The sequence below is a fragment of the Sciurus carolinensis genome, chromosome 10 (genome assembly GCF_902686445.1).
Source record: "Sciurus carolinensis chromosome 10, mSciCar1.2, whole genome shotgun sequence".
NCBI lineage: Eukaryota > Metazoa > Chordata > Mammalia > Rodentia > Sciuridae > Sciurus > Sciurus carolinensis.
This window is the reverse complement of record NC_062222.1, coordinates 53,079,830-53,106,824: the sequence shown is the minus strand read 5'-3', so window position 1 is coordinate 53,106,824 and position 26,995 is coordinate 53,079,830. Positions and strand designations below refer to the sequence as shown.

General features: G+C 35.1%; 1 protein-coding gene across 1 annotated transcript in view; it reads right to left on the bottom strand.

The window, feature by feature from the left end:
• Positions 1–16,677, bottom strand: part of Cenpe (centromere protein E) — a 68,382-nt gene extending 51,705 nt beyond the window's left edge. Inside the window, 15 exon segments of the mRNA XM_047566612.1 lie at positions 1,293–1,451; positions 2,959–3,078; positions 4,145–4,274; positions 4,592–4,679; positions 6,181–6,232; positions 11,042–11,107; positions 11,188–11,237; positions 11,240–11,254; positions 11,431–11,512; positions 11,919–11,956; positions 11,959–12,037; positions 12,701–12,819; positions 12,943–13,032; positions 14,863–14,954; positions 16,622–16,677. Coding sequence (XP_047422568.1) covers positions 1,293–1,451; positions 2,959–3,078; positions 4,145–4,274; positions 4,592–4,679; positions 6,181–6,232; positions 11,042–11,107; positions 11,188–11,237; positions 11,240–11,254; positions 11,431–11,512; positions 11,919–11,956; positions 11,959–12,037; positions 12,701–12,819; positions 12,943–13,032; positions 14,863–14,954; positions 16,622–16,677 — 1,236 coding nt within the window.
• Between the last annotated feature and the right edge of the window lie 10,318 nt (positions 16,678–26,995).

The window sequence follows — 26,995 nt, the reverse complement described above, 5'->3', positions numbered from 1 at the left end:
TATGATTTCAATTTGGATCTGTAGGAGCATGTACCCAAACTGATTACATGGCCCATCTTCCACACTATTTCCATATGTTGCAATTTCAATGCCTGACATCTCAAAAACAAGATATTCCAAGCATGTCTACTGTTTTTTATTGTCACTTAACAAATTCTGCTACCAGTTTCCTAGGAGGGTAAGCAAAGCTTTTGCATCACTCTGGATACCTTTTTATTCCTTTCTCTGCTCCTGACATTCAATCACCAAGTCTACCAGACAAACAGCCCTTCAATTTATTCGATTTGCTCCCTCTCCAGGGCCACATTTCTTGTCAGGGACCAACTATTCTGACATGAATAGCAGTCATGCTTTTCCTGCAATTCTAACATCATATACAAGGCTCTTGTTATGTCCTTAGCATAATGTCACATTCAAATATCACATTATAGTTTAATATCACCTGGCCACCAGAACATTTTCAGTCCAAAGAATGCATCATGTATTTTCACAGCTCCAAGTTTTTGGCTATGTAGGTCTTTTCCTGAAACTCCTCCCTGTGTAATGGGGTTACTTTCTATTCATACTCAGTCAACCAATAGTTCTTGAATGTCTCTTATACACTTGGTATAATGACTTGTACATAGTGCCTATTAACAATATTAATAGCTTACATTTACTAAATTTGTTGTGGGGGAAGAATTGTGTTAGGCACACTCTATGAATTATCTTACTTAATTCTCACAACAACCCTATGAGGTGAATGTTAAGCTGTGCCACAGATAAGGAAATTACAGCAAAAGGAATTAAAGAAATTGGCCAATGTCAAGAGTTAGGAATTGACGGAAATGGAATTCAAATCCAGTCAGTTTAAGTTCAGGAAACATTCTCCTAGTCATAACATCATACCCTAAAACAAACAAACAAAAAAATCACACAAATAAGCTAGAATATTGATCACTACATTGATTTATATACTAGATAAATTTTCCTGTAGCTAGATTAATACTTCTGTTTCTTTAAACAAAAACATTTCCCTAGTGACCCATGATTCCCAATCATTTGTATATTACAAATAGATTTTTTAACTGTATTTTAGACTTCTTGAATAAGAATAGCTACATGTGAGAGTTAGGAACAGGGAATTTTTCATGAACATCTTAGGCAGTATTGACATATAGGCAAACACAAATGTTCTGGGTTTCTTGAATATGTTGTATAAAGGAATAAGAAGTGCAAAACTATATAATGAATAAACAGAAATGCCTATTCTATTTTCTACCACATTTAGGCTGTTATCTTTTAAATTTTACCTTTAATTCCTGTTGTGATGTGAGAGAAGAAGAAGTCACTAGCATTCGTGTTAAGTTTTGAATTTTTTCATCCTGTACTTTTTGAAGTAAATCTTTTTCATCCAAAAGTTGGGCCAATTGGTCTTTTTCCATTTCTTGGGCCCGAGTCTTTATATTTACCTGTAATGTAATAATGGATTATGTTAATAATAAATAATAAATGGGTTGAGAGTGGTGATGGAGGATAGGAGAGCAGTTACTGAGATAGGGGTCTCTGATGACCTCATGGCTGTGGCATGACTGGTTCCTGGCAATGTTTCTGTGCAAGGGCACAGGATGTCTAGTTGCTGTAGCAATGCCCTGGATAAGGAGGCTCTGTCCAAGAGCCCTATCAGTTCTAACCTTGATCTCAGGCACGCACCTTCTGGGAAGGAAAGAATTCTTATGCTAGACAACCACAATGTTTCACCATTTCCGCTTCTTCAGTTCCTGCCTGCCTTATAGAACTTTAAACAATGGACTTTCTTGAGAGCTACACAAAGCTTCTAACATTGCACTTTGCAACTGTTGATTGAAACTGTGGAAAAGCTATATAGGACGTCCTAGTTTCTATAACTTTTCTGATTACAAAGAATAATGGTTGCATAGTCTTTAACGTGATAATGAGACATTATATAAATAAAGATTGCTGGCGTGACTCTTTAGACCTGCATCTCCATCAGAGAGTAGGCTCCACCTGATCCCAGCTTAATCTTCAAGATCTGTGTCTGTGAATCTTTATTTTCCAATCCCTCTTCGCCCCTCGCAGAACTTGAGAGTTTGGTCGTGCTGGTCACGACATAAATGTAGCTAGATTTTAAAACTTGAAAGTAGCTTAAAAATAGAATATGAAATATATATGTGATCTCAGAGAATTTGAGTTTTATTGAAATAAAATATACTCTAAGTGTAGAACTCTAACATGCAGTTACTATAATCAATAATTTCTCAAACTTATAATAAAGCAAATTAGACATTTCTTCTCATGTCTCTATTCTATATGCCACATAAAATATAAGAACATTGTTAAAACAGTTCTATTAATTGCTATCAATATATGAATAACAGGCATAAATCAGAAAAGTTAAAATCTGTTTACCAACAGCCAAGGTACACATGTACTTTTTCATCTTGTAAGACTGTTTGATATCTTCTTAGATAATTTTTTAAAAGATCACTAAAATTAGACTTTTACAAAATATGGGACCATGATTAAAACAAACTAATTAGAATGATAGGTTGATTATGCTCTATTATCAGGCTGTTATCTAAAGGGTTATAAGAGGAATTCAGTAGAATGTGAAAATACAGAAGGCAGTTTTAAGTAACCATACATGGCCTTTCTTTTTGAACCTAATTCAATATATACTTGTGAAAATTTTTAAGAAAGTATTTCTACTTGACTCATTTGAAAAAAAATCTTAAGGCTTGCTCTCTGGAAATGAAAAAAAATTCAAAATAATTTTAAGAAACCAATTTTTCAATTTACAGTAAAGTTAAATTTTTATGAGATGATTTCTTCTTAGTTAAAAACTATTTGTTTTAAACTTAAGTTGTAGTAACACAGATATTCAGGAATTTAAAATTTTGGGGGGCAAATCTCCATCACTCTAAGTTCTATTTATTGAAATAAATGATCCATACATACCTCCTCTAACTGTTTTTTAAGATCCACTATTTCCTTTCTATATCTCTTTAGGAGAGCTTCATCACTTGATACCTCATTAACATAAGGAGTATTCTTCATGTATTTAGCAGTGCTAGCAAACTGGGAAAAAATACAAAAGTATAAAATGCTTAATACTAAAATAAATTATAATAATTAATAACATTTAAGTTTCCTATAATCAAGTTTCTCTGAAAACAATAAATCAAAACAAACTCTTCCCAGATGACTTAATACTTCTGAATATGGGGTGCATTCTGTCCTTTTAACAATGCTCTGTAACTTACTCTGGTCAAGAGTTTCAGGAGAGCTGAAAAAAATATCTTGAAGATGGATGCAATAGAGAACCTATAAACACTGGCTTACTGGAATCCCATCCACCCCTCCAGGATGCTTCCTGTACTCTAAAACTCCTCTTCCAGAAGAAAGTATCTCCTCTTCCTTTAAACTGTTAGCCACTTAACTACTAATCCAAGGCAATCATGTTGGAAGACAAATCTTATCTGCTCTATAAATTCTGTGAAGTCAGGAATGTTATTTTCTATCTTTTACCACTGGCAGTGCTCAATAGCTATTTAAATCCATGTCTTGAGTATGAGTACTAGAGGTAACTTTAAGTGGGAACAAGGTGACCATTAAATAATATTGAATTCTTCATTGAGAAAGTTTTTGCATTGATGTTTTTCATTTTTCCTTTCCTTCATTTTTAACAGAAAATGTTGGCTTTCAGCTCAGAACCAAGGCAGGTAATAGCTAGTTGAAATTCAAGACCTATATTGTTTTATACACACACACATATACATACAAAACTATATATATTATTTTAGTTACTTTTTATTTGTGGTAAGTAATCCTAGTTTTTCATTCATAGGACTGATACATTTTTCTTTTATCATAAATTAAGTACAAAAAGTAAGTTATTTGAAGAAATTATCAAGTCAATTAGTCAAAATAACACTGGATGTGGCAAAAATTGTGGAGGTGGGTATACAAATGACTGAAGTCTTAGAAAATTAAGGAATGCTATTTAGTAGATAATATATCAATTTTATTACAAGTGCGTTATTTCAATTAAAAAAAGTACACCAAATTTTAGTAGATGTTTTTCTTCTTAAAGTCCTCCATATTAAGTTGAGATATTAAAAAAAAAAAAAAAAATCAAACTCACCTGGAGAGTAGTAAGGGTTTCATCAAAAGATACTGGAGTAATTGTGCAGATAATACGTGTTTTTGCATTTCCTCCCAAAGAGTTCTGAAGAATTCGTGTTAATTTGCTATCTCGATAATTTATGAAACCACTTAACAAGAAATAAGTTTGGGAAGAAAAAGATTAAGAAAGTTTTTAATTACAAAAGTGGTTGGTTTTTAACAGAACACTTAATTTTAAAATTAATTCTTTATAGGATTATTTTAATTAATCAAAACTACTAATTAAAACATATAATAGAAAGTATTTTCAGTAGATCAGTCATATGTATTAGAAGCTATGCTCACAGAATCCCAAAAGCTTTTGAATATGTGGAAGAATACAAACTCTAGTGTTACTGAAATGTTTTAATTTTCAACCTAATGAGAAACCTGAGCAAAGTGTACGTGTGTAATGGGATAAACTTACCCAATTTGGCCATCACTAAGTTTCTTGATTACTTGTCCCAGAATAAATAAGCTTCGATTTATATTACAGCCTTCTTTGAGTCGCACACCTGTATTTAAAAAAAAAAAAATCAAAATTGACTCCCCCAAACTAGATGACTAACTTATTTATTAGTAAATGATAAGAGAAATTAGACATCAAAGAGTCAGATGCTAAAATCTGTGCTTTGGTTTGGACCTGAGCCCACCTTTAATATAATTAGTAGGTGTTATCTTCCTATGCCTTCTACCAATTAAGTGAATCAGAATAGTTATTATCTGAGAGAAACAGCAGTAAGAAAAAGACTACTAAGAATGAGAAGGGACTACTTGGGAGGATGAGGCAGGAGGTCACAAATTCCAGGTCACCTGGTTAGTCTATTTTTAATTTTTCCATACACATTTTAAAATAAGCATACCTAGTTTAAACAATAAAAAAAAAAAGACTCGATGTTTTTATTAGGATTGTATTAAATCCAGAAATTAACATAGAAGAACTGGCATTTTTGTGATTTTGAATCTTCTAAGTGTGCTTTTCCATTTTTACAAACAGTTCTCTATAATTCAGGGCTGATTTAAATTTTTCTTTACATTGGTTCTGTGCAATCTGTTGAGTTTCCTAGTTGAGATATCAGGTTTTCCTATGTGTCATATCTTTTACATTACTAATGTGAATAACTTTTGTCCACATATCATTCTAACTGGTTTTGAATATAAGAGTTATTGATATCTATATATTAATTTTATACACACCTCCTTTCCTTGGCTTTTCATGTGTTTTATTACACATTTAAGGAGAACTGGACAAAATAGCCAGTTTTGCCATGAGAAACTAGATCCCATGTAGTTGAATTTGCCTGTAATGTTAAGATTCTCCCTGGATAGATATGTATGGACAATATGCAATATTATTTTTCACATAGTAGAAAAGTCTCCTTTTCTTTTCAATGCTAACCTTTTTTAATCCACATGAACTTTGAAAGGGCAAAGGTGCAAAGAAAGAATTTGTACATACTTACTGTAGTATCCTAGAATCAAAATGTTAGTACAGGAAAGATGCCTCCTATTATCTTCCTTCTTTTCTTTTATTTTTTTGTACTAGGGATTGAACCCAGAAGCACTTTACCAACAAGCTAAGTTCCCAGTCCTTTTTATTTTTTGAAACAGGGTCTTGCTAAGTTGTTTACAGCTTTGCTTAATCGCTGAGGTTGGTTTTGAACTTGCAAGCCTCCTGCCTCAGCCTCCCGAGCTACTGGGATTACAGGCATGTGCCACCATGCTCAGCTACCTTTCTTAATATCCTTAATAATTATAAAAATTTAGATAGTTTTCACAGGCTTCTCATGGGCTTTCCAGCAATATGATCTTATTAATTACATAATTTTAGTTCTTTAATATATGCTATAATAGTTCAAAGAAAATAATTAGCCAGATACAGATGCTGATTTTTGTGTTAGGGACTTTTAACAGAAAATTATTATTAATTTATCAGCTTTAAAAAATGCTCTGTAGCATTTTATCCCATAAAATAGGAAGGCATTAAGACTAATTTATTTTACTAGTTCTCATTACCTTCAGCTCCTGTTTGAGCAGCTCTTTCACTGCCTGCAAGATCAACCAAATTCTGTGGGACAAATAAAAATAAACCATTAGGAAGGATAATTTGAAATAATAAAGTCCAAACTACTGAAAGAACATTTTTAATTCAAGGCATATCTGTATGTTCCATCTAAATTCTCATGTTTCTTCTTGAAATAATATATCATCTTGAGTCACAGTAGACTCTACACGTTGTTTTTATGTAGAAAGGGAAGTGTGGTGTAGTTGGTGAACTTAAGTAGGAATAACACAGGCTAAGAGAAGCAGTGATTACATTATGCAGGGCTTCTTAAGCAAGACTAAGAATTCCGGGTTTCCTAACACAATGGGAAGCCATTGGAGGGTTTTACACAAGGGATTCAACTCTCTGAAGGATCAACTGTGCTCTCGAGTGGATAATGGATTGGAAAAGGACAGGAGTGGCAGCAGGTAGTCAGGGTAGGAGGCTGGTAGAGGAATCCAGGTGAGATGATGGCATCTTGGGCTAGAGGCAGCAATGGAAATTATCTGTATATTAAGTAGCAGAGGAATATGTTCTTAATTATTTTAAGCTCAGAGCCCAGCACTGTGCTCACAGCATGAGAAAGGCTCTGTATATATTCTGAATGCATTAAAAGATAGAGCTTTAAGTTATTTATTTCTCTGTGGAGATTTTCAGGGTATAGGCAAATAATTATGTACCACTGTTCTAAGATACTTTCTTCTCTAAAATAATCAGAAGTCTAATGGTTCCTTACATAGTATCCACTATAGATGATTTAGATTCATAATAAAAAGCAAAGTGGTTAAGGAGTGAAGCAGCATGAGTGAAGTCATGATGTGGGAACAAGCACTCCTATCCAAGGACACCAAAGGCCCCATCTTTGAGACAGGAACTCACGTGGAGTAGAAGGAAGAAGAGCTAGATTGGTTAACAGAGGCCAGATTTTATTCAAGAAGTGACATAATAAAAGCAGTGCTTAGATATATTTCAAACCTATACATAACAGACTGAAGAAGGAAGACCAGGGTCTTGAAGGTCAGGTACCAGGGATCAATATAGTAATTCAAGAGAAATGAGGATCTAAATGAATATACCACAGGAATGTACCCAAAGGGAATCAATAAGAAATATTATTCAGCCATAAAGAATAAAATTATGGCATATGCAGATAAATGGTTGGAGCTGGAGAATACCATGCTAAGTGAAATAAGCCAAGCCCAAAAAAACCAAAGGCTGAATGATTTCTCTGATAAGTAGATGATGATACATAAAGGGGGTGGGGTGGATAAGGCAAGAATGGAGGAAGGATGGATTGTATAGAGGAATATGGGGGTGGGGAGGGGGCAGGGTAAGGAAAGATAATAGAATGAGACAAACATCATTACCCTATGTACATGTATGATTACACAAACGGTGTGACTCTACTTTGTGTACAGAGAAATTAAAGTTGTACACCATTTGTGTACAATGAATCAAAATAATAATAATAATAATAATAAAAAATGAGACAACGGAACAAAGGAAAAGGCCAAAAAAGATGAATTGAATTAGAATTAAAACTGATATAGGTTTCCAGCCTACTTGACCAGGATTATGCTGGATTTCCTGGAAAAAATGGGAATAGTCACTACTGTAGTAAGAAATTAATTTTATATATTCCATAATTTGAGATAACAGTGGGATGCATAATTACAGTAATTTCAGAGACTGTAGATAAAAATTCGGTAATCTTTAATACAGAAATGGTGACAAAATAACTGAGAGCAAGAATCTGAAGTAAGAAAGGCCACAGAGCACTTCTAAGTTTTTGTTAGAAGGGCAGAAGAAAAGGACACAGAAGAGAATGGAGAAGAATTAGAGTTGAGAGAACCTGGATATTTTCATTCCCTCAAGGTCAGGAGACAATTAGGAAAGGTTCACCTCCAAAGAGGTGATTGTTCAAGGATCACTTCTTTCCAAGAAGACTCTTACAGGAAGTGGGTAGGTTGAAGGGATGCCCCAGATAGTATCCAAGAATCACAGACAACAGAACATTGAGGAAGGTGAGAAAAATCACCAAATACAGCACTGAATACATTAGGAGTGTCTAAGAGAAAAGTTAAAATTATAATAACACATCACCAGAGTTGGAAGAAGTTAGATTTTTGTTGTTATTGCTGTTAAATTGAAACAATATTAAAGTCTACTAAAATAAGAGATACACTTTTTACACCAAAAACAAATTAAAGTTAGAACTGGATAGTAAGAATTTTCTTTCATGAAATCTGAAACTAAATAAACATACCATTGATTAATTTTTCCCTGTAGTTTTCAAATCAAATAAGGTAATCTTAAATCACATCCCATATCAGGCTAAAGAATTTAGGCCTTGCAAAGCAATTCTTAGTGAGAAAAGTGAAGCAGGAGGCATCATAATACCAGATCCCAAAATCTACAGAAGTACAGTAACAAAAACAACATGACATTGGCATTAATATAGGTATGAAGTCCAATGGAATAGAAGACACAAAAATAAACCCAATAAATGTTATCTCATACTAGACAAAGTTGCCAAAGACAAAAAGATAGCCCTTTTAACAAATCATGCTGGGAAAACTGGAAATTCATATGCAGAATGAATTTTAACCCCCCTCACCCTGCACAAAACTCAACTCAAAACTGGATTAAGACCAGAAACCCTGAAGCTGTTATTAGAAAACTGTTAAGGAAAAAAAAAAAAAAAAAAAAAAAAGAAGAAAATGTAGGTCCAACATTCCACCTGTTGGCTCAGGAACTGACTTCCTTAACAAGACTCTTAAAGTGTAAGAAGTAAAATAAAAAAAAATCAGTAAGTGGGATGGCATCAAATTAAAAAAGTTCTTCACAGCAAAGGAAATGATTAAGAGCATGAAGAGACAGCCTTTAGAATGAAAGGAAATCTTGTTACCTGTAACTCAAATAGGACATTGATGTTCAAAGAAATCAAAGAACTTAACATCAAAAGCAACAAAAACAACTCCCCTTAAAAAAACTACAAACAATGTTCCCCCCAATAACTCAATCAACAAATGGGCAAAGAAGCTAAACAGACACTTCTTTAAAGAAGAAATACAAATGGTCAATAAATATATGAAAAAATGTTCAACATCTCTAGCAATTAGATAAATGCAAATCAGAACTGTTTGAGAATACAAATAATAGTGTATGTTGGCAAGGACGTGGGGAAAAAGGTACACTCATACATTGGTGGTAGGTCTGCAAATCAGTACAACCACCCTGGAAAACAGTATGGAGATTCCTCCAAAAACTAGTAATGGAACCATAAGACCAAGCTATCCTACTCCTTGGAATATAGCCAAAGGATTTAAAATCAGCATACTACAATGATGCAGCCACATCAATGTTTACAGCAGCACAATTCACAATAGCCAAGCTATGGAGCCAACTTATATGTCCTTCAACAGATAAATGTATAAAGAAAATATGGTCTATATAAACAATAGAGTATTACTCAGTCATAAAGAAGAATGACTTTATGGCTTTTGCCAGTAAAAGGATTAAACTGGAGACTATCATGCCAAGTTAAGAATCCAGTCCCCCAAAGTCAAAGGTAGAATGCTTTCTTTGATATCCAGTAGCTAATTCAAAATAAGGGAAGGGAGTAAAAATCAAAAATAGAAAAAGATCAATGGAGTAAACAAAGGGGAGAGAAGGGAAGGGAAGAGAGAGGGGATAGGAAAAGACAGTGGAATTAATCTGATCTAACCTTCCTATGTACATATATGAATATACCACAGTAAATCTCACAAGATATGTGCATCCACAAGATATTAATTAAAAAAAAAAAAACTATAAGTAAATAGCAGAAAGATTAGTAGAGTAACAGGAAGGGAACTGGGGGAGGGAAGAGAAAAGAGAAAGGGGTCTGAATCAGAACAAATTATATTCCATGCTTTTAAAATTATGTCAAAATGAATACTATTGTTATGTAAATCTAAAAAGAATCAATAAACACACACACACACACACACACAGGAAAAAAGAAAAAAAAAAAGAATTTAGTCGCTGAAGATGAAGAATAGATCAATAATGAAAAAAAGATAAGAAAGGAGCAAGAGACAACTATGGTATAATGTAGCAAGAAGGAAAGGGAGGTTTACTTAGGTGGAAAAAAAGGAAAGTTTACATAATGCTCAAGTTCAGTAAATATTTATTGCAATAAATATGCAAAGTATTGGGGCTACAAAGATGAACATGGCATCACTCTTCAAGGGATTTACAGTCTTCGACCTTCTTTATGGGCTGGGTGCATAGCCCAGTAGTAGAGCACTTACCTAGCACACAAGTGTCCTGTGCTGGATCTGTAGCACCCAGCAAATACACAAAAAACCTCAACAAACAAACATAAACACCATTTATAGAACAAAACATATACTCTTATTATTTCTAAGGAAAAAGCCTGAATAATGTAATTTGTTTTATCCATTCTATCTAGTTTTTTTGTTGTTGTTAATTACATAAGTCTGAAATTTAGTTAAAGAAAAAAAAAAATCTTCAAATTCCAAGATTACTTAAACTCTTAGATATGTATAAAAAAGAATCTTACTTCTTTCGTGGTTAGGAAATCTTCAACTCCTTACATCTAAATTTTAGAAGATGGTAGCCAAGATATAACAGAAAGAAATATTCTCTAAATTCTTCCTATAATATTTCTGCTAATAATCTGATGTTATTGATAAGACTAGTTAAACTGCCAATTTATACATATATTTTCCTATGTAGTTAACAGTTCTCATTAAACCAAACATCCAACGGCTAAATACACGTTGTTGTGGTCCATATAGTACATTATTATGATTCATTAGTACTCACCAAATGGGATACCTTGATAGATCCTTCACAATTAGAAGGTTCACCCTTCTCTCTGCTTTCCAAAATCTAGACAGAAAAGGCAACTTGTAGAAAATTAGTGCATTCTGAGTTGGAAAGATCTAATATAGGGAGGAAGACTTACATACCATCCTGAAAATGGTATGAGAACGACTACTTCTTTGATTCATTTTGTTATTCCATAATGTCTGTTCTCTGTAAAAAGGAGTTATATTAAAGTTACATACATATTAAAGTTCAAGGAAAACACTGATTTTTATGTTAGCCTAATAATAACAAGTGTGATTTGAAGCCTATTTTATTTTAGTGTAATAATAAAAAATGTGATTACTTGTTTCTGTAAGTATTTCAAAGACATACAGCAGTCTTACTTTCTCCCTTTGTGATCCACTGCAAAGCCATTTCTGATGTATAAACCACTTCTTCTGTGAGATCAGCAACATATACATTCCTCTGAAATCAGTGTAATTATGGAAAGATTAGAAAAAAAGTCATTTGTAAGTTTGCTTTTCAAAAAGACGGTGTGAACTGTTTCAGAATTTGAGGAAGTTAAAAAATGGAATGATTATTCTGTTAAAAAAAATAGCAACTATGAATAATCACAATTTACTGGGTACATCAAAACATAGCAAATTTCCCCATGTTTCCATCTTGCTATTTTTAGGCACTTAATCTAAAATATTACAGCTATCAGTACTTTAAAACTAAACATATTACTGAAAAGATGGATCTTTATAAACACTTGAAATAGAAAAATAACTAGAAATAAAAGTAAATAAAAAGAAAATACTTTAAAAAAAATAAGCAGAGCAATTCCAATAAGTGAATCTGTTTTAAAGTCACCTAACTCAATACTCACATTGATGTCTTCCCGAATTATTAAAGGTTTCATTTTTGAGTGTTACAGAGTAAATCTGTGATGGTTTCATTGTATATCTCCATGTAAGACACCCGTAAGAGAAATTCTCTATCAGGAAACTAGGAGAAAAATGTGTGTAAAAGCATCAGAAAGAATCCACTTATGAAAACCTAATACTGAATGCTTATCCACTCTATCCACTATTATTAAAGAGGTATGGAGGTAATTATCTTTATAAAACAAACAAAACTCATGGTTCTGTGTTAATAACAAACATAAAAATATAAAAGTATTATTTCAGAAAAATGAAAAGTGTGCCATCTCTCCAGGGTCAAAGTAAAACCCTAACAAAAGATGTTCTTATTTTAATGAAATGCTAACTTAAACCAACTCTTAACTAATTGTGTATTCTGGCATTCTGCTTCTCTTCTTGTTTACCAACATCTACTTTATTGTTCCTTACCCCTGGAGCTAAACAAAGGTAATGTGGAACCAACCATTCTGATTTTGCTAGTACTTAATGCTTACCTTTTGTTGGGAGTATTACTCTTGCAGGCAGGATTTGGGGAAAGAATGAAAGAAGGTGAAACAACTTTGCTCTATAAAGTAAGTTTGTGAGGATAAAAGTGAATCCTGTGCTCTGCCTTTTTTCCCATCTCATGGAACTCAAGAGATAAGTGGAAATCTGCTTCCTTTCATTATTATAAGAGAAAAACTCTTAAGACTGCTATCTAATTATTTCTACTTTTATCTGTATACTAGGAAGTCAGCTAAGTTATTACCTTCTTAATTTTTTGGAAAATGTCATGAATTGCCCTGGGTATAACTCCCAAACAATCTTCTGAACCCATCATAGTATGTGTTTTTTCCTGAAGCCGTCTGCCCATAGGCAATATAGTGCCTATAAAAACAAAAAATACACATGCAAAGATTAAAAATAAATCTACAGTGAGTAAAACTATCAATGCTTGCTGAGCAGATGCTCAAGAATAAAATGTTTCTATAGCATCAAAGGAATACAAACCATTGTAGCCTTGTATAGCAGAATTGATGATTGGTACTGCTATTTCTTCATAGACATTCTTTGTAGTTTCACTACTATTAAAGACACGATCTAAGAAAACAAGAAAAACAAACATTAAATCAAACAAATCAACTGTGTTTTCATTAGTAAATTAGTGAATTAGTAATCACTCAAGGAAATAAAATTGTCAGGATCTAAGATGACAAGATATTTAAGAAAGTATTTTCTTTGACCTTTTTATCTTCTGAAAATATCCTCCCCAAAGATACTGTGTTGGTCTCACACAAAAAACACAAGTCATCCATCCTTTGTGTTTTCAAATGGCAATAAGGCATATGGAGCTCTGGAATCTAAGCTTTGTGACATTGACCAAGGGGGTTATTGTCTCTGTGCCTCAATCTGTAAAATGGGCACACATTATCATCTTTATTGAATTATTATAAGTATATGGTTAATACCTAGAAGATATAAACTGTTACTATGCTTGGAGAAATTTTAATTTTCACAACATATGGACCTAGAAAACTTCATTCAAGCTAAATCAAGAATGCAGACATTTCAAAGAAAAGCACTGAACAAAACTAAAGTGACAGGAAATGACCAGTTGTTTGTCTGGTAATGGCTAGATAAAGGGTAGCATTTGCATCCTAAGATCTGATTTCTTTGCTTTTGCTAGGACACACAAAAAAATGGATTACTCTTTCAGTGGTAGCTCACAGGAAACAGTTGTGTAAATCAGGAGGGAAATATACTGACTTACCCTGAGAAATTCTGTGATCAGGCTGCTTGTATCATGACCACATTCTGCCCTGTAGGTTCGTATATGGGAAACACAAGTGCTACCTGAAGGCTGCTCGGGTGTCATGATTTCAGAGTGAGGGGAACTGGTAGATGTTTCAAATTTTAATGCCTTCTATCTCAGGCAGGTGGATGAGTCCAAATCTTTGATGACTATGTAGCCACCAAACCTTATAGTTTAGGAGTTTGAATGCTTGGGTATCCCTTAATTTAGATTTACAATCTCTGGTACATACCGTTTTTACATTTTAAAAAATTATGCTAATACCAACAGTCATTTATCAGCAATCATTTTATCTTCTATACTTCTCTGCTCTAAAACATTATTTGTCGGTTTTGTGGTTTTACAGCAACACTCTTTATTCTTAAGGTTATTAAGTGGACCTTGTCCAGCCTTGGAAGCAATTCTGCTAGCATGGAGCCCTCTGTTTTGGTTCCTCATTAAAATGAGGAAAGCAACAGTATCTGTCACATACACTTGTCAGGAAGATTAAATGAGTTAATATACATGAACTGCTTAGAACAATGTCTGGAACATGGTCAGTACTTTATACATGTTCAGTCAATAAAGAAATCAATTTAGTTACCTATAGGCCTCAAAGTCCTTTTGGCATAGCTAATGTTCAAGTTTCAGTGTAGTAGTACTTTTTTTGGATACTTGGACTAAATTAGATCCTCCACTAAAAATTCCCACAAAGTTTATCTCATCATGAATTTAATACCTTTATTCCCACCATATGATAAGCTCCTCAAAAGCAGAGGTGGGTCCCTGATATATTTTAGCGGATAAAGAAGAAACATCTTCACCATTCATTAAGAGCTTGAAAATAACTGCAAAAGAGTATACTAAATTGAAAGATCTTAATGATGGAGTTTTAGACTACAAATAAATTAGTGAAAGGAGAAAAACATTAGTCTTAGCCATAAGGTAGTAAGATTATAACTGTGCTTTAAACAGCAATTTATTATCTTACTTTTCATACATTATGGATAAATAATTTCTTTGGTAATAGTGAAGCAGTTTACAAATCTTTAATGACAAATCTAGTATTACTGATATGCCTTTGTATTCTTAATAGTAAAAGGATAACAAGCTAACTTTTGATGCTATTATAAGCTTACCAAAATTGAAGGATTTACTCCCATCAACTTGATAAATAGCATTATTGTCAGTTTTCCAGTAAACTTGGGTAGCTTCTCCAAGTTCTTCTTCTCTAAAAGAACAAAAACACTACATTTTAGTATAATATAACTGATCACAGAGGTCAGGTTATAGGAAGGATAACTTAAAAGATTTCATGTTCTGAAGAACATTTTAAAAGATGGTAACAATTAGTCAAGTATGGTATTGTATGACTATAACCTCAGACACTCAGGAGGCTGAGGCAGGAAGATCACAAACTTGAGGCCAGTCTTAGCAACTAAGCAAAACCTTGTCTTAAAATTAAAAAAAAAAAAAAAAAAAAAAAAAAAAAAAAAAAAAAAGAGGTAAAGCGCCCTGGATTCAATTCCCAGTACCAACAACAACAACAACAACAACAAAAGATGGTAATAACTTATCACATATGCAAGGAAAAGATGGAAAATCCATGTTGGAAGTTTCAGGGTTCAACTCTCTTAAGACGGGGTTTAGTGAACTCCAGCCCTCTCATGGGAGTTTCCTTGTGAAGCCCTTCACTTTCAACCTCTCACCCAGAAGTGGCAGCTGAAGGGATAGATTCAAAATACAACTCTGATTATGTCCTGTTGCTTCAAACCTTAAAAACCTTTTGGAAACTTCTGAAATACATAGCATGGCAAAAGACATATGGATCATGTCATTTTTCTCTTCAACCTCAATTTCCTCTAAATTCCTACATACACCCTAAGTGTCAAACACAGGTTGTAATCCTAAATTCTCCCTAAAATGATGGATTTAGATTAACCTCTCTATGCCTGGAATACCATGTTCTTCCCTTCTATTAAGTAACTTACCTATTCTTTCATTCATGAAAAGTATCAGGACTTTCCTGGCACCATCCTGCCCCACCCAAACTGTCATCTCTGATAGGCTAATGATTCCTCTAGCAAACATTCTCCACTTGGCCATCTCAGTGTATTGTAATGGCTTATTTATGTAGCTGTTTTTTCCCCAGTTAAGAGAATGAGTTTCTTAAAAATATGGAATTTCCAATCTTGATAATCTCATTTGTTAAACTGATGGTTGGGTTCAATAACAATTTTTCAAACAGAAAAAAGTGTTAGCATTTTGAGTTGAAGGCCAGAGGCTAGCAAAGCCAACAAACTTCATTTATTTCCCTTCTTGCTTTTTCTTCAATAGCATTTACTACTCATGTATCACCACTTAACATTGTTTACCGTATTGTTTCCTCCCACTAGAAGGAAAGATCCACAGGACAAGGATGCTATTATCTGTTTAGAACAGTATAGTGTAATTAAAAAAAATTATTAGTAAAATTTGTTGAATGAATGGATGGATGGATAAGGTCTTGAACATCTAAATGCAATGCAAGTCCTTATTCCAGAGAGTTGAGAGAGTCAGTTAAGTGCAAAATAAGTAACTATGACACGACTTCTCCAGGGCGAGGAGGCAGGGAGGCACAAGGAGGCACAGATGCAGGAAAGACAGGGCAGGGGTGAAAGGTCTTTACTGTCAGCAAACCTGATGAAGATTTAAGCGAATCCCGCAACTAGAATGTATCTTCTAGATGTTTCGATTTCCCGGTTACTTTACAGACAAGGAAACCCTGGCACAAAGCCGCCGAGTTTCTAGGCACCGGAGCCAGAAGGAAGCAGTTCTGGGAAAAACCAAGGTCTCGCCCCTCGACTTAGGCCGCGCCGGACGCCGCACTGGCGACCAGACCACTGTCCTTCCACCTACCTGCTGCTGAGCGGCCGAACTCGCACGCAGACTGCCACAGCCGCTTCCTCCGCCATTCCGCCAGCCCGGGCCCCGAAAAAGGGTCAGAGGACTCGGCACCGCACCGTCGGCACTCGGGAGCCACGGGCCGCCCCGCCTTTAAGTTCAAAAATTCCCAAACGCCGCTTCTGATTGAGCCGTGTCCTCGTGACGTCATGGACCATTCCACTTGCGGCGCGGCGCTGGGGGAGAGAGGCGCGCCCACCGCTCTAGGGTGGAGGGGATTCCGAAGGTCTGGGTGCCGGGTGAGGAGCAGACCTCAGAGGCGGGATCTGGGAAGCAGGCGGAGGACTGTTGTCTTGGTAATAGGTCAAATAGCTATTATTTACGAAAAGCCACTGAACACCGTTCTCTTCTCCACCTCCCTTAAGGAGTTTGCAGTCTGTAGAAGAAACTAGGCAAAGATACGTAGTTTTTCCCTAACGAAGGAGAATTACAATCTTAAAAACGAAAACGACACCAACCCCCGCCCCCAACCGCCCCACTCTCGCCCCAGTTATTTTTTAAAAATACCTCAGAGGACAAGAGTTGAAATGCACTGTTCAGTTCAGAAGTGGCCTGTGGCGCTTTGTGGAATTTCTGCGTTTAGTTTTTTATCTTATTTTTTTTAATGTAACTTCTGTTTCCATTCGCTATGAATTGCTGAGACTTAAGAGAAAAGAATGACAGAAGACTGGAAGAACCCAGTTAGTAACGTGTTGAAACTTCTATTCACTGAAGAGGGAAAGTACTTTAATGATTTCTTCCCCCCAAAGTGCTTGGTTTTTCTTTGTTTTAAATATATGCTACAGAAAAGCTCTAATCTAACATGATTTCTTTAGAAGTTTCATTCCTTTTTTTTAAATTAAAATTTAATTTTTAAAATTTGTTTTGATTGGTTATACATGACAGTAGAATGCATTTAGAAATAATTATACACAAATGTAGCACAACTTCTTCTTCTGGCTGAACATGGTGCAGTCACACCAGTAGTGTAATCATGTATATATATAGGGTAATAATGTCCATCTCATTCACCGGTCCTTTCCACCCCCAGACCCCCTCCCCTCCCTTCGCTCTCCTTTGCACAATCCGAAGTCCCTATATGCCACCTCCACATTATGAGTTAGCATCTGCTTATCAGAGAAACCATTTGGCCTTTGGTTTGTGGGGTTTATCTTATTTCACTTAGCATGATATTCTTCAGCTCCATCCCTTTCTTTACCTGCAAATGCCATAATTTCATTCTTCTTACGACTGAGTAATATTCCATTGTGTATATGTACCACATTTTCTTTATCCATTCATCTGTTGAAGGGTATTTAGATTGGTTCCATAGTTTAGCTATTGAGAACTGAACTGCTATAAACATTGTTGTGGCAGTGTTACTGTAGTATACCGATTTTAAGCCCTTGGGTATAAACTGAGGAGTGGGATAACAGGATCAAATGGTGGTTCCATTCCAGGGTTTCTAGGAACCTCCATACAGCTTTCCATAGTAGTTGCACCAGTTTGCAGTCTGACCAGCAATGCATGAGTGAACCTTTTCCCATACATCCTGGACAACACTTATTATTGCTTGTATTCTTGATAATTGCCATTCTGACTGGAGAAGAAATTTTAGTTTTGATTTGCATTTCTCTAATTGCTAGAGATGTTGAACAGTTTTTCATGTTTGTTGATTGATTGTATTTTTTCTGTAAAGTGTCTGTTCAGTTCCTTAGCCCATTTATTGATTGAGTTATTTGTTATTTTGGTATTTAGGTTTTTAAGTTCTTTATAAATCCTGGAGATTAGTGCCCTATCTGAGGTGCATGTGGTAAAGACTTTCTCCCTTTCTGTAGGCTCTCTCTTCCCCTTATTATTTCCTTTGCTGAGAAGAGGCTTTTTAGTTTGAATCCATCCCATTTATTGATTCTTGATTTTACTTCTTGCATTTTAGGAGTTTGGTGAAGGAAGTCAGTTCCTAAGCCTAGATGGTGGAGATTTAGTCCCATTTTTTCTTCTGTTAAGCATACAGGGTCTCTGTCCTAGTGCCTAAGTCCTTTTACCACTTTGAGTTGATTTTTGTGCATGGTGAGATATAGAGGTTTAATTTTATTTTGTTGCATATGGGTTTTTGGTTTTCCTAGCACCATCTGTTGAATAGGCTATCTTTTCTTCAATGTATTTTTTTTGGTACCTTTGTCTAGTATGAGATAACCATATTTATGTGGATTTGTCTCTGTGTCTTCTATTTTGTACCATTGGTCTACATGTCTATTTTGGTGCCAATAGCATGTTGTTTTTGTTACTGTTGCTCTATAGTACAGTTTAAGATCTGGTATTGTGATGCCTCCTGCTTCACTTGTCTTGCTAAGGATTGCTTTGGCTATTCTGGACCTCTTGTTTTTCCAAATGAATTTCATGCTTATTTTTTCTATTTCTTTGAAGAGTGTCATGGTGATTTTAATAGAAATTGCATTGAAAACTGTATAATAGTTTTGGTAGTATAGTCATTTTGACAGTATTAATTACCCCCATCCAAAAGCAGAGGAGATCTTTCTATCTTCTAAGGCCTTCTCAATTTCCTTCTTTTCTTCTTCCCTTATTGTTCTGTAGTTTTCATTGTAGAGGTTTTTTTTTTTTTTTTTTTTTTTTTACCTCTTTTGTTAGATTGACTCCTAATTATTTTATTTTATTTTTTTGAGGCTATTGTGAATGGGTTCGTTTTCCTAATTTCTCTTTTAGTTGATTCATCACTGATGTATAGACATGCATTTGATTTATGGGTATTGATCGTGCTACTTTCCTGAATTCACTTATTAGTTCTAGAATTTTTCTAGTGTATTTTTTTGGATCTTCTAAATATAGAATCGTGTTATCAGCAAATAATCATAGTTTGAGTTCTTCTTTTCCTATTCGTATCCCTTTAATTTCTTTCATCTGTCTGATTGCTCTGGCTAGAGTTTCAAGAACTGTGTTGAATAGAAATGGTAAAAGAGGGTATCCCTGTCTCATTCCAGTTTTTAGGGGGAATGCTTTCACTTTTTCTCCATTTAAAATGATGTTTGTTGGCCATGGACTTAGCATAGACAGCTTTTACAATGTTGAGGTATGTTCCTACTATCCCTAGTTTTTCTAGTATTTTGAACATGAAGGGGTGCTGTATTTTGTCAAATGCTTTTTCTGCATCTATGGAGATGATCATATGATTTTTACTCTTAAGTCTATTGATGTGATAAATTACATTAATTGATTTCTGTATGTTGAACCAACCTTGCATCCCTGGAATGAACCCCACTTGATCGTGGTGCAGTATCTTTTAAATATGTTTTTGTATACGATTTGCCAAAATTTTATTAAGAATTTTTGCATTTATGTGCATCAGGGATATTGGTCCAAAGTTTTCTTTCCTTTATGTGTCTCTCTCTGGTCCTGGTATCGGGGTGATACTAGCCTCATAGGATGAATTTGGAAGGGTTCCCTCCTTTTCTATTTCATGGAATATTTTGAGGAGTATTGGTGTTAATTCTTCTTTGAAGGTCTTGCAGAACTTGACTGAGAATCTATTTGGTCCCAGGTTTTTCTTGGTTGATAGACTTTTGATGGTGTCTTCAATTTCATTGCTTGAAATTGGTTTGTTTAAATTGTGTATGTCCTCTTGATTCAGTTTGAGTAGTTGATATGTCTCCTGAAATCTGTTGATGTCTTTGCGATTTTCTATTTTATTGGAGTATAACTTTTCAAAATAGTTTCTTATTATCTTCTGTATTTCAGTAGTGTTCATCATGATATTTCCTTTTTTATCATGAATTTTAGTAATTTGGGTTTTCTCTTTGTTAGTGTAGCTAAGGCTTTCTCAATTTTATTTATTTATTCAAAGAACCAACTTTTTTGTCAATTTTTCAGTTGTTTCTTTTGTTTCAATTTCATTGATTTCAGCTCTGATTGTAATTATTTCCTGTCTGTAAGCTCATGGCCCCAAATGACAGAGGCATGAGATGGGAAGCATACCTTGGATCAGCAAGCTTTCCTTTATTCCGCAGCATAGTCTATCTCTCAGGCATGGGAGGGCCCATTTTCTGGGTATGGAGCTTGCCCACCAAGTTACAGAAGGAGTCTGGATTTCATAGTTTCATTGGAGACTGTGGACATGCAGTTTTGACAGTCAGGGGCTAGTTATACAGGTTAAAACTTTAACTTAGGGAAGGTAGTTGTAAAAAGGTTGAAATTCATTATTATCTGGGGAGAGAGGAGTTCAGATCCCGAGGGATGAGTACTCAAATCCTGCTCACTGCTTTTTTTCTCTGGGATCCATTGTTTCCCAGAGTTTCAATATTTGCTGTGCCTCCATTTAGGACTAATTTGCAATGGGGGAAGGTCAAAGTTTAGGGCCCAGCATTCAGTATTTGCCTCTTTCCTTTAAGGCCCATTGTTATTAGGAAAGGGTGCACTGTGAGAGGTTTAATGTTTGGCTAATTTTGCCTCCATCCTCCTGAGCCTCTCTGTCCCTCCATTTTTCTTGGGGAGCTGTCTTGTAGGAATATTATTTTCCATATAACCCATCATTGTCTTCTACTACTTTGGTGTTTATTTGTTCATCTTTTCCTAGGGCTTTGAGATATAATGTTAGGTCATTTATTTGTTGGCTTTTTATTCTTTTAATTAATGAATTCAGTGCAATGACATTTCCTCTTAGCACTGCCTTTATAGTATCACAGAGAATTTGATATGTTTTATTGGTGTTCTCTTTTACCTCTAAGTGTTTTTTATTTCCTTCCTGATTTCTACTGCTATGCATTTGTCATTCAGCAGCATATTATTTAGTCTCCAGGTGTTGGAGTAACCTCTGTTTTTTATTTTGTCGTTGATTTCTAGTTTCATTCTGTTATGATCTGATTGAATGCAGGGTAGTATTTCTACTCTTTTTTTAATTTGCTGAGAGCTGCCTTGTGGTGTAACATATGGCCTATTTTAGAGGAGGATTCATGTGCTGCTGAAAAGAAAGTATTCACTTGAAGATGGATGAAGTACTCTATATATGTGTTGTCTTAATTATTCATTGTATTATTGAGTTCTGTAGTTTCTTTTCTTAGTTTTTGTTTGTAAGATCAATCCAGTGGTGAAAGAGGTGTGTTAAAGTCACCCAGTATTATTGTGTTGTGGTCTATTTGATTCTTGAAGTTGAGAAAGGTTCGTTTGATGTGTGTAGATGCTCCATTGTAATCGCAGTGGACAAACAGGGGATAGTCAAAGAATAGGGGATCAGTGGGCAGTGAGGGCTGTCTCACAGAAAAACAGTTTTTTCCTTGAGTCCTGGGTCACAGAGTGACAAGGGATACAGCCTCCCCCTAGTTTGTCATCTTGGATCCCCCTCTCCTTCTCTTGATTGATTTAGAGAGCATCAAGAATTATCCACTTTCCTTCACTAAAAACATGACCTACCATTACTAATAATTGTTCATTGTAGAGTTGGAAACTCTACTCCTTCAACAGAAGTATTTTGAAAAGTCATTTGGCAATATTAATAAAAACTGAAGATTCAAATGCTCTTTATGACAGCAATTAAAAATTTATGTATAGATACTTTTTGAAGAAGTGTGCATATAGATACATATACACACAGGCCTATTAATATCAGCATTGTTTAGAAGAAAAAAGGACTAGAAACACTTTAGAGGCTAGTAACTATGGGACCAACCAAAGGGATGGTATTATATCCTTATCCAATGGAACACTATGTAGCCAGTTTCTAAGTAGAATGATCTAGCTCTCTATGTGTACTTTATAAAGTTACAAGATGTTTTAATAATTGAAAGAAATCCCAGGAGGTGCAGAATGTGTGCACAGAATGGTCCAATCTGGTGTTTTCAAAAGATATTTATATTTATGGCTATGTGTATATAGTCTCTGGAAGGTTATGTAGACTATGCTCACTTTTCTTGCAGATTGAGGACTGAGAAAATCGATACTATTTTATAATTATTAATATTTTAACCGGCAAGTAGTAAGTGGAGTTTTTCAACTTAACAAAAATATAGTTAATAGATACAAATAATAAGTAAAAATGAATATACTTGCTCTTTCCACAGGGTGATACAAGATGGCAGACTAGAGGGAGACTGCATCTCCAGTTGCTCCAGAACCCAGGATTCAAGAAGGGGAGGCATTGAGAGACTCGGACTAAAATAGAAAAACGGGGTGAGTCTCCCCCACCAGGTGAAGCTCGGTTCGGGCGGCAGACCTGGATAGGGGTGGCTTATCAGAGCAGGGCAGGGGAGCTAGAGTCTTCCCCAGGTAGCCCTGATCACTCCGGCGTTGGGCTCCTCCCACACGGCCAGCTTCTCGGAGCGGGCCCCCCAGTGAGAGCCTTTCCACACAGAGCCAGCTCCAAGCCCTGGAACCAGTAGCGGGCTAGGGGCAGCTTTCTTCAGAAGCACTGCATTATCAAGTTCCTCCAAGACTTCAGGCTGGGAGGTGATATACTGGAAATCTACAAGGACACTATAAGCCAATAGAGGAAATCTGCAATACCTCAGAGTCCCATTGACATCTGAGCAATTTAAGAAAACAAGGGAAGAAAATGTTCCAAACAAACTTAGATACTACATCAATAAAACCCAATGACAGCACAGCAGAAGAAATGTCAGAAAGGGAGTTCAGAATGTACATAATTAAAACAATCAGAGAAGCAAATGAGGAGATGAAAGAGCAAATGCAGGCATTGAAGGAGGAGATGAAAGAGCAAATGCAGGCACTAAATGATCGCATCAATCAATAGTTAAAAGAGCAAATACGGGAAGGAAGAGATCATTTCAATAAAAAGTTAGAGATACTGAAAAAACAAACAAACAGAAATCCTTGAAATGAAGGAAACAATAAACCAAGTTAAAAACTCCATAGAAAGCATAACCAATAGGATAGAACACCTGGAAGACAGAACCTCAGACATGAAGAGAAAATATTTAATCTTGAAAACAAAGTTGACCAAACAGAGAAGATGATAAGAAATCATGAACAGAATCTACAAGAATTATGGGATATCCTGAAAAGGCCAAATTTAAGAATTATTGGGATTGAGGAAGGCTTAGAGAAACAAACCAAAGGAATGAACAATCTATTCAATGAAATAATATCAGAAAATTTCCCAAATCTGAAGAATGAAATGGAAAACCAAGTACAAGAGGCTTATAGGACTCCAAATGTACAAAATTACAACAGACCCACACCAAGGCACATTATTATGAAAATACCTAACATACAAAATAAAGATAGAATTTTAAAGGCCGCGAGAGAAAAGAATCAAATTACATTCAGAGGGAAACCAATAAGAATATCAGCAGATTTTTCAATCCAGTCCCTAAAAGCTAGAAGGGCCTGGAACAACATTTACCAAGCCCTGAAAGAAAACGGATGCCAACCAAGAATCTCATACCCAGCAAAACTTACTTTCAAATTTGACGACGAAATAAGATCCTTCCATGATAAACAAAAGCTAAAGGAATTTACAAAAAGAAAGCCGGCATTACAGAACATTCTCAGCAAAATATTCCATGAGGAAGAGATGAAAAACAACAATGCAAATCAGCAACAGGAGGAACTACCCTAAAGGAACAGCCAAATAAAGGAGAAACCAAATCATGTCAAAAAACAAAAATGAGTCAAATGACTGGGAATACAAATCATATCACAATGATAACCCTGAATGTTAATGGCCTGAACTCATTAATCAAAAGACATAGACTGGCAGATTGGATTAAAAAGAAAAATCCAACAATATGCTGCCTGCAAGAGACTCATCTCATAGAAAGAGATACACACAGACTAAAGGTGAAAGGATGGGAAAAAACATACCATGCACACGGACACAGCAAAAAAGTTGGAGTATCCTTCCTCATTTCAGATAATGTGGACTTCAAGCAAAAACTAGTCAGAAGGGATAAAGAAGGACATAACATACTGCTTAAGGGAAGAATAAATCAGCAAGATATAATAATCATAAATATCTATGCCCTGAACATTGCTCATCCATGTACATCAAACAAATCCTTCTCAATTCCAGAAATCAAATAGACCACAACACAATAATACTAGACGATTTTAACATACCTCTCTCACCACTGGATAGATCTTCCAAACACAAATTGAATAAAGAAACCATAGATCTCAATAACACAATCAACAATTTAGACTTAACGGACATATATAGAATATACCATCCAACAAAGAATGAATACACTTTCTTCTCAGCAGCACATGGATCCTTCTCTAAAATAGACCATATTTTATGCCACAAAGCTACTGTTAGCAAATACAAGAAGATAGAGATACTACCTTGTACTCTATCAGATCATAATGGATTGAAATTAGAAATAAATGACAGAATAAAAGACAGAAACTTCTCCAATACCTGGAGATTAAATAATACACTATTGTATGATGAATGGATAACAGAAGACATCAGGAGGGAAATTAAAAATTTCTTAGAAGTAAACGAGAACAAAGAAACATATCAAAATCTCTGGGACACTATGAAAGCAGTACTTAGAGGAAGATTTATTTCATGAATTGTTTCACATTCAACAAAAGAAGTAGAAATCAACAAATAAACGAGTTAACACTACAGCTCAAAGCCCTAGAAAAAGAAGAGCAGACCAACACCAAAAGTAGTAGAAAACAGGAAATAGTTAAAATCAGAGCCGAAATCAATGAAATTAAAACAAAAGAAACAATCGGAAAAATTAACAAAATAAAGAGTTGGTTCTTTGAAAAAAATAAACAAAATTGATAAGCCCTTAGCCACACTAACAAAGAGAAAGAGGGAGAAAACTCAAATTACTAAAATTTGGAATGAACAAGGAAATATCACAACAGACACGAGTGAAATACAAAACATAATTAGAAGCTATTTTAAAAATCTATACTCCAACAAAACAGAAAACCTGGAAGACATCAACAAGTTTCTAGAGACATATGAATTACCTAAACTGAACGAGGAGGACATACACAACTTAAATAAATCAATTTCAAGCAATGAAATAGAAGAAGTCATCAAAAGCCTACCAACAAAGAAAAGTCTGGGACCAGATGGGTTCTCAGCTGAGTTCTACAAAACCTTTAAAGAAGAGCTCATTCCAATACTCCTCAAAGTATTCCATGAAATAGAAGAGGAGGGAACCCTCCCGAACTCATTCTATGAAGCCAATATTACCCTGATACCTAAACCAGACAGAGACACATCTATTCAACATCATCCTTGAAACTCTAGCCAGAGCAATTAGACAAACCAAAGAAATTAAAGGGATACGAATAGGAAAAGAAGAACTCAAACTATCCCTGTTTGCTTATGACATGATTATATATTTAAAGGAACCTGGAAATTCCACCAGAAAACTTTTAGAACTCATAAGTGAATTCAGTAAAGTAGCAGGTTACAAGATCAATGCTCATAAATCCAATGCGTTTTTATAATAAGTGGTGAATCTTCAGAAAGAGAAATTAGGAAAACTACCCCATTCACAATAGCAACGAAAAAAATAAAATACTTGGGAATCAATCTCACAAAAGAGGTGAAAGACCTCTACAATGAGAACTACAGAACACTAAAGAAAGAAATTAACGAAAACCTTAGAAGATGGAAAGATCTCCCATGTTCCTGGATAGGAAGAATTAATATTGTCAAAATGGCCATACTACCTAAAGTGCTATACATATTCACTGCAATTCCAATTAAAATCCCAATGATGTACCTTACAAAAATAGAGCAAGCAATTATGAAATTCATCTGGAAGAATAAAAAACCCAAAATAGCTAAAGCAATCCTCAGTAGAAAGAGCAAAGCAGGGGGTATCGCAATACCAGATCTTCAACTCTACTCAAAGCAATAGTAACAAAAACGGCATGGTATTGGTACCAAAATAGACAGGTATATCAATGGTACAGAATAGAGGACATGGACACAAACCCAAATAAATACAATTTTCTCATATTAGACAAAGGGGCCAAAAATATGCAATGGAGAAAAGATAGCCTCTTCAACAAATGGTGCTTTGAAAACTGGAAATCCATATGTAACAGAATGAAATTAAACCCCTATCTCTCACCCTGCACAAAACTCAACTCAAATGGATCAAGGACCTCGGAATCAGACCAGAGACCCTGCATCTTATAGAAGAAAAAGTAGGTACAAACCTTCAACTTTTTGGCTTAGGATCAGACTTCCTTAACAGGACTCCCATAGCACAAGAAATAAAAGCAAGAATTAACAACTGGGATAGATTCAAACTAAAAAGCTTTCTCTCAGCAAAGGAAACTATCAGTAATGTGAAGAGAGAGCCTACAGAGTGGGAGAATATCTTTGCCACTCATACTTAA